This window comes from Calliopsis andreniformis, chromosome 3 (genome assembly GCF_051401765.1).
Source record: "Calliopsis andreniformis isolate RMS-2024a chromosome 3, iyCalAndr_principal, whole genome shotgun sequence".
Taxonomy (NCBI): domain Eukaryota; kingdom Metazoa; phylum Arthropoda; class Insecta; order Hymenoptera; family Andrenidae; genus Calliopsis; species Calliopsis andreniformis.
Window position 1 is genome coordinate 7,566,872 of NC_135064.1, and position 12,662 is coordinate 7,579,533.

At 36.3% G+C, this 12,662-nt stretch overlaps 1 protein-coding gene across 1 annotated transcript in view; it reads left to right on the forward strand.

Annotated features, from left to right (window-relative positions):
* The window catches only part of Ss (aryl hydrocarbon receptor spineless), a 138,266-nt gene that overhangs the window by 109,077 nt on the left and 16,527 nt on the right, over positions 1 to 12,662 (forward strand). The window contains exon 4 of the mRNA XM_076393721.1: positions 10,191 to 10,280. Within this exon, the coding sequence (XP_076249836.1) occupies positions 10,191 to 10,280 (90 nt within the window). The remainder of the gene's footprint in view (positions 1 to 10,190; positions 10,281 to 12,662) is intronic.

Here is a 12,662-nt window from a genome sequence, read left to right on the forward strand (position 1 = left end):
ATATTCCAACTTTATCCACTAATATCAGATCAACGTAAGAAAGTATCGTTTGTCTTCAAATGATGAGAAATTTATTTTACTCTGTTGAAACATAGAATATAATTAAAGTGCTAAAGTACTAATTTAATACATACTGAGCTTCAACGAAAAAAGGTTCGATCCACTGTTTCACCTGGCGCGTTTACGATAGTGTGGGAGTGTGTGGCGTCTCATGTTAGTAGGATTATTACGTTTATTGATAAAACGACGTGTGAAGGACAAACGTTCTTCCTCAATAATAATGGGTTATTAACGATTAAAATTGGAGCACATATCAAGGACTTATTTTTAGCTTTCCATAAATGTACCGCATCATTCTTCTATGTAGAGTTATTATATGAAACCTGAATATGCAAATACGTTTTAAACTCCCAAATTATTATTTTTGTATTATAAAGTATTGACATTTCTCTAGAATGTTACCTCGAATACTATTTCTATATCTATGTAGCAATCTATTAAACCTAGCAAGCTGTACTATTTATTACACTATTTTTCTATAAAATATTATTACATGAAAACCAAGTATAGAAATACTTTTTTGTTTCATTGTATTAAGTGTATATAAACTCATTTATTGTATATAATCATTCATTCATTCATTGTATATGAACTCACCCTTCTACGTTTTATATCTTCTCACCTGTTCTTAAAAAAAGAATCAATTTTCTCATTCGATTAACTGCTTTAAAACTATTCATGCGATTTGGAATCGTCAACTCGTGCCCAGAAAAATATCGACAGTGATCTACCTATTCATTAGCTCCACTATTGATACCAGTAACTGCAGGGCTAACCTCGGCCTGCTTCATCGGCAGCTTGCAACCGTGGTAGCAGAATCGGGGAATTTTTCGCCGTGCTTTAGTACAAATCACGCCTCTCGATGACGTATCGCCGCGAAAGCAGCCATTTTGCTCTCATATTTTTTATTTAATAGCCAGCAGGCTATCGTGTATCGCATTAATACGCCAGCCACACCGCAGTAGCGGTAAAAGAGGGTCGTGGTCAGGAACAACCCCCGCCACCGGTAACCCGTAATCATAACCGAGCTATTTTTCTTCCTGCAGCCTCTTACTATATCTCGACTATACTTAGACGACCACCAGTTCCACTGAACTTCCAATTGCCACCTAAATCCCGAGGATATTTTAGACAAATGTGTCAGAATCGATTAGATTTTCGTTAGGCTTCTCTATGTGCAATTGTGGGTACTATGATACCAAGTGTATGATTTTTTTTGTAGCACGAGTTCACTGATAAATAGAAGATGTAGTAACAGAGTATTCAACTTAAAAATTGGAATGTTTTATTCTTGGTGTTGTAGACATATTTGATTGTACAAGGTGTCCCAGCTTTATCTTTCCACGTAATTATTGCCTGAACTGTTTGTTATTCAAAACATTTGTTGGAATCTAGTGGGACCTCTTAGGCTTAACACAAGTGCCAAGTCTGATGCATCCTCTCGTGACTAATTATTTTATTTTTATTAGACTAGTGTTAAGTCATAGTTCAAGTCTCACTTGATGTTGCACTATATTCTTATTGTTATTACGCCATATAATATTAATTCTGAATAAAATTGACTGGGACTTATTGAGACCCCATTAATCGAGGTTCTACACTTGACTCTGCACTTTACCCTGTTTAACGGCGAATATCTTATGGTGGACACAAGCCTTGGTCTAGGTCCCAGGTGGAGGTGCCTTCAAGATCTCAAGGACCGCAGATTATTCCAAGATATATTCATTTGGTTTTTGAGAATTTTTAAAAGGCATTTAATATCGTTTAAATTGCTCAGTCAAAACTCTTGTATCACTTGCTTTGCACAATTTTCTACATATAGAATTGTAGGTACTTTGCCTACAGCCAAGTAGTTTTGATTCAAAGTTGATACTTTCAACAATCATTACAGTGTTCTTTATCTTAATATAATGCATCAAATTAATGTGAATTAATATATCAGCAAAGCAACCATTATTTCATTTATCGTAGGAAATGATTATACGTAACGAATAAACTTTGTGAACAAATACTAGGGACATCAGGATATTTCTATTCATTACTAAGTAGCTTTGTTATCATAATTCTGATGTCCTTATTCGAAGCTTATTCAAATTATTAATATATTACATAAGAAATCCGAAGTTCCACTTTATATAATGATTGTTTCTTCCATCAGTCTAATATAACTAAATAAATAAAATGCATCTGTAGAAACGTAACAAAGTCAGCTCGTGCAAGGTTAAATAACCAAAGTAACATCAAGATTTCCAATCACACAAATTGGTAAATCAGTGAGATAATCGTAATGCAATAACTCTTGAAAGAGACTATATCATCGAGCTATCTGCTTATGTTTAACGACGAAATCTAAACATCAGAGCACCTCAAGTTTGAAGAATTCCTTGTGACCGACAAGCTCAGCGCCAGTTCACAGGAAAACAGCCAGGACGAAGTTGAGCAATCAGCCAGGAGGCAGAAGGGGCAGACATGCAAGCATCAGCAACAAGTAAGAGTCTGAAGCGCAGTGATCTGCTGCTCAAATCGACGGTGTGAACACTTGCGTGGTGCAAAATCAAATACTACGAAAACAGTTTCCTGTAAATATTTTCCAATTAATCATTTTTCTCCCTTAATGGACTTTTCAATTCTCCTTGCCGAGACAGAGGAAGAAGATTAAGTACACTTCGTCTTGCGAAGACATCGAAACCTTCTTGCTCTCATTGTCGTTGACAGTCAGATGTCCTATTGAGATTATCCAAACAAGATAGGTAATCTACATTTGCGATCAAAAACCGCTGCACGAGAGAAGCTAAGTGATTGGACCGGCAGGTGTCAAAGCTTACCAAAGAAAGAAGCAAGTGTTGTCAGTGAAGTGGTAGCTTGTTGCTTAAATGAATTTTTGCTTTAATATCGAGTGCATTCTTAAACGACCATGAAAAGTATCCTATAGTTAATTCTAAATACAAACTCTCTGCCCGTGATGACCTATGATCCTGCAGAACCAATCATGGTATTCTAAATTACAATCACACGGTAAATCACAAAGCTAATTAGGAAATACGAAAACGAATCTAACAATAACACTCTTAGACTTTATTAGACTTCCTTCATTGCCTTTGAATTCCTCAATAGGAGGAGTTTCAAATGGATCAAATCTTTGAAGCATCCTGTAGCGTTATTCAATTAACAGCTATAGCGACGAACTGTGAATAAATAATTATTCAACGATTCAGCCAAAGAAGATTCGTTCAAGCAACAAATAAATTTCCCTTAAACCGTTCGAAATAACAGCTTCTGGCCCGTGATTGCGTTCCTTCATACTGTAATGGTGGTTAAGACTGATAACCGGAAGCCGGGCGCAAGGGAAAACAAGGCGATCGGCAGAGTGTAGTGAGTCAGTGAGACACGGGCTGAGTCAAAGGTAACTGTAGGTTGGGTGGGTGCATGGGATGGGATGATATGAGGTTAGGTTGGTGGTCGATGGGGCTCGCCTTGGTCTGGCACCGCTAGTCCTTCCCGTATTGATCGCGTGCTCCTTTCCTCCCGTAGATACCACCCCCTTTTGCGCCTTATGTATTGCCAGCTTTACTCTTACCTTGGCGTCGGCGATGCCGAGACACTGGCCGTGGATCCTTGAATTGGTGTCGCGAGCTGTTTCGCTGAAATCATTCACCGAATGACGTCAGTTTGTTCTACTTATCCATTTTCCCAAATCCATCGCTGCACTGAACTCTGTTCTCTATCACTTGTTTTTTGTCGACGTAGTAAAACGGTTGAACATTATCTTTAGTAGGTTATAGAAGCTGGTAGGTGATTTTAATTGGTTAATCTTAACAAGATTTTTGATTTACAAGCAATGAGTTGAAGCACCAGAGGTACATTTGAATAATGGGTCATCGCAAATGCACACCAGTGTCAGATTATTTAACTCCCTCATGAATTTAAACAGCTCTAATGGTTGCGAGAGGATATTTGAGTTTTAACAATAAAAACTGTACTTGTAATTTTGAATACACAGGGTGTAACAAATATAGCTTTCGATATTTTAAGGAACAGTAGGAAGTCCAAAATGTAGCACAAAATGTTCTATGAGAGTCTTTGTTTTGTAATAATAATGCCTTAAAGTTAATATATCTTATGCTAAACTAACAATTACAAGATTCTGGAATTTTACAGATGTACTTGAGGGTACAACTAAAGCAAAAAAGTTCTAATATACTTTGTTGTATCCTTTAAAGTTTAACTTTTGTAAAGTTTTAAGAACAGACATTTTGGATCTCTTACCACCCCTTAAAACATCCAGGCTATGTTTGTTACACCTTGTATATCGGGTGTTCCAGATCTGGTGATACCAGCAGAAAGATGGAAATTTTGAATAGAAAAGTAAGTCAAAAATATAGAATGAAATTTTTGGATATCGTGCATTTAGGACAGAAGAACAGGGAAACGGGAATGTTTCTACCGCACAATGATGACTTTCACCATTAAAACACTGTTCAGATATTTTAGAATAAAGAACGAAAATTCAACCCTTATGGCTTAATCAATGCGACAATATTAAAATTCAATGCTTGCCGCAGAACGACGCAGAGCGATGCAGACGTAATTAATCATTTCGAGCGACTTTTGCCAGTCGACGTTTCTCGGAAGCACACCATCTAGTTATCCGAACCAATTTAGACGTTAAAAGAATGTAGTAAAATTTTGTCGGTATTATTGTTACAATTATAACAGCGCTGGTTTTACCTCGAGTGTCCATAATTAATTATGCATCCGCATGGAACCCTCTGTAAAGAAACATTGCCATCGTTAAGTGTTATTTTGTGCACCTTATTAAACTACCTACTTTAAGTCACTTACTTATTCCAGATGTTTCTTTCGATAAAAAACACAGTTCGATGTAAAAATCGCTTAAAAACGGTAAATTTATAAAGTAACCGCGTTTATGTGCCGTGACAAAGACGACTCTTATCAGCAAAATGGCACACGCACAAGGTTGCAGCTGGCGAAATTGTCACAGTCAGTGGCCACGAGCTCATTGCAAATGTGCGCATTCGATTTATAATGGTAGCGCCCAATCCAGAAGCACATTCAAAAAAATTTTTTTTCATTCAAAAAAATAGAAGTGAGTAGTATTCATTTTGATAATGTAGATTATACTGGTTTTTATGAAATAGCGGAAGTTTACGATGTCTCATTTTGTAATGTTTACTTTGGTACCATAGAGTACGATAGTTTTTTATTTGGTAATCCTGAATTCGGTAGCGTAGAATTCAGTAACATAAAATGGGGCAACATCTACAGCAGTACTTAATATAAAATTTGATAACGACTATTTCGGTAGTGTCAACTTCGGTACCATAGAATTTGGTAATCTTCAACTCAACAGCGTTCTACGCTACTGACTTTTAGTTAGTGAATAAAATTTGGTAACATCCAATTCGGTAATATAAAAGTCGTCGATATTGAGTTTGTAAATATAATGTGTCGAACATCAAATGTACTAATTAGTGATGTATATTACTAATATTATATTATATTATAGTATATTATGTATAATAGCGTCCAATTCAATAGAGTTCTTCGTTATTTTATTCAAAATCAGTCACATAATTTTTATACGTAAGCAAGCCGTAATCATAATAAATTTAAAAATAACAACACATTACGAAGTAAAATACAATTTTCTATACTTATACATAATCCATTGCATGCTGCACACGTTACTTATATGAAAGACATAAATGAGTAATTTATGTTTAGATTTGCACGTTAATGCATGTACACAAGAGTGTTTAGGGGTATGTTAATTAACAGCAGCAATGAATTATGTGTTAATTAAATTGCTTTATAATTGCAGTTAGTACTCATAAACTCAACCTCATATAGAATAAAAGTTTCGATCTATTTGTATTAATGAAATTCTGTACGCAATGTAGAAACTAACGTCGATTATCTGATTTATATGAGAACCTTGTGTGTCGGTTAGGGATTCATTAAACTATGAAAACCAACGAGAATTACCGCAACTATCTTATTATCTAATTTATTACAGCTCTACGTACGATATTTATCTGCAACATGTACGATACCTTGGAAATTTAAAAAATACAAGTCAGCGTTTAAAACTAAATCTTTTTAAGGCAATATTTATAAACGCACTCATGTTTCATATTTTATGACACCTTGTTCCGATGCGCTCGATTCCTGAACATTCAGTTTTAATGTAACAAAACGAAAGTGGTTTCTCATCGGTACGATCGCTGAATTCGCACACCGCGTGAAGCCGTTAACGATGCGCACGAGCGAAAAACGAATTAGAAGGAAAATTGCACAGGAGGAAGCCAGCGCGGCGGGATTGAGAGCTGTAATTCTGATCCTAGTTATTTCTAGGATCTGCATACACACAGACCATTTGGTGTCCGTGCCCGTGACTTCTAGATGCACGAGCGAAGAAAATGGAAAGATTTCGTGCGTGAAGTATTATTGGCGACCCGGTAATACACGGGAGTCAAGGTGAGGATGAAGGGGTATTAGAAGTTCACGCTTGGACGGAACACGCGAGTACTCGCAACCGACACGCGACTGATTCGCTGGTCAGCTCACGCCAGATGTAAAAATCCCTTGATTTTCTTCCCCTCCCCTTTTCATCCCTTAAGCTAGTGACTGAACAGACACTGCCAATTGAATATCAAACACGTAGCATTAACACTTGTTCTTCATTTTGTGTTTCTTTTAATATCTGGATAGCGGATATTAAGGTAAGTACCTCAGTTACTCGAACACTTAAGGTGTCAAATGTCCCAGTAAATGAACAACCTACAAATACGATAATTAAATTATGACATGACGTCTTAGTAGCTGAGTATATCATTTAATATTACCTTTTTTTTTTTGTTTTTATTGGGTACACTAGTATTTAAACTTAAAATTAAATAAGATTAGTGCTAGTGTTCATGTACTAGGATATGGTCTAGGAATTGAATTTAGACCTGGTTTTATTTGCCATAATATAAAATTTGAGAAACAGTGTACGTTCAGATACTGTTAACGAAGATATTGATAACGAATTGGACTTTTAACTTAAAATATTCTCACTAAGAAAGTGAGAAATTCCATCATATGATTCAGTCCATACTCAACAAAGTTAAAAAAATTAGTTTTTTAAACTTGAGATTTCAATAAATTTATCATTTAAGACGTTAAAAATTGAATTAATCTTATGATACTACCACCAATACATCGTCACTTTGACCAATTGCAGAGAAGCTTATGGCCAATCGTAAATTTTTCCTGACTACCTCTGTTGGGTAGAGTGAAAATAGATTTCTGGTAGTAGCACAAATTATGTTTTGATCAAGTCTACGTAAGTGGCACTAGCTCTTCTTACATCTTCCATTTCCCATTTCCTTTTCCATCTATGTACGGATAGCTTGTTGGACAAGGAAAAGCAATTTTCTAGCGATTCAGCCCGTTTCCAAGCCCGAACGCAATCGTCCCGATTAGAGAGAATCCCCAGGGGGATGACGGGCTCCACCGAAATGGCCATGTCGGCCATTTCGAGGGGATGAAGTGGGGACAGGCAGCGAGGAAATCCTATTACAGCTTATATTCGTCGTGGTACAGGGGTTCGATTGAACTCGAGGAGGCTCACCCTCTGCGCGCGGTTCCGTATTGACGCGACCACCGAGAGAAACTCTCCCCACGGAATAACCAATCAAAACGCAGCATCCGTTGCGCATGCGATCGCTTCGATATCCATTCTTCGGGTCAATCGGTTATGGTGTCGTCTGCACAGGGGTAGGTTTCGAGGCGTCTCCTTTTTGGGGGTTGGTACTCGGGGGTTGTCACTAAAATGGAGGGTTGACGTGAGTGGCTGTTTCAAAGGCAAGCTATTCCTCTTGATATGAGCTTAAGAAACTCGTATTTTTTCTACAAGACTTTCATTTTTGGAATATAGGTACTAATACCTTGAAATTGATATATGTATTATTATAGTAAATATTATGTTAAGAAATATGACTATTTGTACATAAGCAAGGATTGACATAGAGTTTTGTTTCTTTGGGACTAGTCGCGACGATGTGTCGAATATGGAGACCTGACCACATTTTGAGCCAACAATGTATACATGCTTACCTACGCATATGTATGTATTTATATTATACATGTACGTATCAATGCAACTTCATTTCATCCATTTTGCTTTAGTAGTACGCGAAGATAAAAATATCGTCACCCTAATTGCAAAACCCCTTAACATCAAACCTTTAAATATTGCAAAAAACTCAAAATACATTCTCTTCTTTACATAAAAACACATATGTACATCCTTTCTTGACTGAAGCTAGTTATACCTAGTTATATCTAAATTCTTAAAATTCAGTCAGTATAATAATATTATATTACACACAATTATTAACAGATGAATGGAATTAAAATCTCATTTTCTGTCAGATGTAAAATTACGAGGCTTTCTAATTAAGATAATAATATTATGTATTTATTGTTTCGGTACTATAGTAAACGTATTTGATAAAACTAACAAAATTACTGATTTCCCATTAAAAAGCCTACAGATACAATATAAGCTTCATTACACTCTTTTGCAAAAATCCCACACATTATAGACTAAACAAAGAAAAAATAGAAAATCTGCAAAAAATGCAATAATAACGCATACGAAACGAATGTAAATGCGAATTGACATAAGTGAAGGTATTACTGTATCCAAGTCACGATTGTTTGACGTACCACTATCAAACAATCACCTTCTGAGACGTTTGGGTGAAAGGAAAATCGGCGGAAGAACGTCAGATTCAAATGATATCGGTTGAGGAACGGACCTCTCTTCATATTTCAGAACAATAAAGTCTGTCTGGCGTACCTGGTACGGCACCTACGGCAACGGGTCGAAATAAAACTAAACAGTGAACATTGAGCTCGAAACAAAGCCGAGTAGACGGAGCTTAAACGCCTCCCCGTGCCCAGCGATATAGCTCGACCGTTTAAACTAGGACGGATATTTCGGGCTTCGATACGGACGTTCGAGTTTCGAGCTCGTTTTGGTATTTGAAAGCCCGGCACATCGGAACGTCGATAAATGGGAAAACTTTCTGGAGCGCTTTCGAGCTGGCTGCCCCTCGTTTTCGGAAAGGAAACGAGCTTTCGGCGGTGCTTTTTTAGTGCGATATAGGTTGCTGCAAGTAGGCATCATTTCAGAAAATTGATGGTGTTCCTTTTCTTTCTTTTGGGTTAGTTATGCGCTTTGGATCGATTACTTTACGCTATGCATGTACTACTGACCAAAAGTGTGAGATTACACTTTGGTAAAAGCATGAAAATATGATAAAGCAGTAAGTACATTGCACTTCTGAGATGAAATTGTGACAAGTTGTAAATATGGAATTCGTGAGGAGAGTTTGGGAATATTGATAAATTATGAGACTGTGAAATGGAGATCAGATAACATTTCTTAAAAAATATATTTTTTAAATTAAAAGTGTTGATGAATCTGCGTATTAAAAGGTCCTGCATGCATTAGAACGGAAATTGAACATTTTTAAATTGTAATACTTTTAGGTGGGAATGTGATATAATAAAGCAACAGTTTAATAGTCTTAAGTACAATGAAAATATAATATAGTAAAAAGACGTTACGCTAAATGCAGCTAAAGACTAAACTAATGTAAATTCAGTTCACAATAGTCAAGTGCATGAAAAATAATAGGAAATCAGATGATTTCATAGTTTTTGCTGGAATAGTAATCTTAATTCATCAGTCTGAAAAAGATTTTTGATTAGCCAGTAACGATAAACTGGATCATGAGTAGATACATTTAAATAGTGGATTTCCACACGACACGTGTCAGTAATAGTGTGTCATTTAATCCAACAGCTCTAACATTTGGATAATGTTGAGATGTTTCTTCCAAAAGGACACCCGAAAGTCTCAACAGTGAAAGCTATATACTAATTTTGAATGTATGACAATACACATTTTTTAAATCCTATTTCATTACTTGGACTACACTTGTATAAAGCTAATAAGATTTTGTTGAATATTACAGTACTTCAGCTAGGGTCAATACATCCTACTTACTCTATAAATTTGTAATAACATTTGCAAACGAATTCGTTTGTTACAGGCGCTGAACGGGTTCCTGCTCATCCTTACGTGCGACGGAGAAGTGTTCTTCGCCACTCACAGCATAGAAAGTTACCTTGGCTTCCATCAGGTACAAACGCCTTATAGAATCCTAATTATAGAAACCTAATAGTAGACATACCATGAGTGCGGATAGCCCTAAGTGATTCTCACTGATCTTAACTGAGGACTGTCTTTACCAAAGAATTTGAAACGTTAGAGCCATACTACCATGTGTAAGTAATCATTGGCCTATGCCAGTGAAACCCCGCAAGACATAAAAATATTATGTTTAAAGCGTCATCGAGGCTGAATCGCGTGTTCTCTAAACTGAAGAAAACAATATATGTATTCATTCGACAGAACGATGATATTCCCCCGCCCCCTCATTATGGCGTAATTCCAAGCACAGTACCTGCTCCCTTCAATGTTCGTTTATCTTCAGTCGACTTGTGTCCACACCCAACACTCCGCCAGTCACGCCAAGCCCGTCAGTTTCGTTGTACGTGTTACGTTTACGCAGGCATTATCCCCTATTCGTTCACAGCAACGCACCCTTTTCCCTTCGACTGGATGATGGACGTACATTTTTCAAAAGAAAACATACGATCATCGGGGTTAGGCGACCCTCTTACGTTCTAACCGTGACTCGTTCTCTCTTGAATCCTAGATCAGTTTGTTACACTCCCAACCATGTGCTAATCCTCTGTAATTTTCTTTCATTTCAACGTGACATTTATGCCTGCTTGAACTTTCTGGCATCCTGTCAAAGGAAAGTGGATAACACCCCTCTTTTGCGTGAATATGAATACTATGGAAATTTTTTTTAGGATCAGGTAAATGGATATGACGTGAATCCACAGAGATTCTTTATTTCTCTGAAGGCCATGGTTTGTGAGAATTGATGATAAGTTTTAAGAGACAGCTACTCTGAGTTTTAAAGGTTTAAATTTGAAATGTTAGTGTCCTTTTTGTCTCAACTCTATATTCGATTATCTTCAGTTTTCTCTTTCAGTCTTCTCTGTAGTTTTGTTAGAATTCACAAAACTGAATCCTTCGTTTCAATATCACAATTAATATAAATCTTAATTATAAGTTGCACATTTTTGTGGTTTACCATTTACAGTTAGTTTCCGAATGAGCCACTGCTATTAGTGACTTATACTACTTATATACTACTTATATATACTATACTACTATAGTGCGATTAGACACAAGATACGATTTGATATCTACTTGCCAGTAAATTTCTCAGAAACACAGTAGACTCCTATATAACACAAGAAATACATTTCTATATGTTATAAAATAATGACCTTTACTTAATACTTTATTCCCTGCAGGCACTTTGTACTATCGCTTAAATTAAAATGTGTGCCATAAATCAAATATATTTAGAATCCCTAGTGGCTCCTATAAACTCTAGTCCCTTGTACTAGTTCATCTCATAAGTAACATCGTTTCTCATTTTATCTTTTAACTCAAAATATTAAAACTTCAAATTTTTTTGGAGAAGCATCGAAAAATTATGTGGAAGTTAAAAAATTGTTGTAAAAAAGGATAGTTTACGTATCAATGAATATATATACTTTTATGTGACGAGCTTATAAGAGTACTTGAGACCTGACATACTGTCAACATAATGCCAAATCCAAAGCCGCCACATTAGCTACAAAAAGAACTTTCTTTGAACTACACACATAAGATAAATGTCCCAGCAACTATCCTTATCTTGATACCGGCATACTAACTCTAATTTAATTTAATTTTAAGCTCAAATTCTGCACGTAATATACTTAATAAAAAAGAAAATAGTATAAAATAATCATAAAATACCATGTTGAATTACAGAGTCGCAATTCAAGTATTAGAACACACTTGTTGAGAAAATTGATATGTTAGTGTAAGTGCACACTTACCAACAATTGTGTCTGTCTAAAGGCCGATTACAGATTGAATAATCCTTCATTTTTTAACTAATGCATAAGAAGATAATTGACATATAAAATTTATAATCGACTTTTGGACCGACAAAATTATCAGTTTCCTATTATCGGCAGGTGTACGCTTAGGTTTAAGCGTTTGGGTATTGGGACATTTACCTTAGATGCAATTTTTATTTAAGAAATTCAGGTTACACAGGTTTGATTATTGATTCTATTTTTTATTTATATAGCTTCTCGAGTTCTAGAGCCCTCATAAAACAGAATTGAAATATCATGAAACATATCTTTCATACCTCCCACGTTACAGGAGACCTCCACACAAGACTTTGCAAGCAGCTTTGAGCGAACTATCAAGCAGACGGACGACAGTCACGAGCGTGTAGGGTAAAGAAACTTCATGAAATCAGGAAAGAGACGGATTAAGCAAGAAAAAAGGCGTTCGCCTTTCTATCCGGAACAGAACGATATCGTTCAACCCCCGGTGAACACACTGAAATGCGATCTGCACGTACAGCGGCCGCGCACGC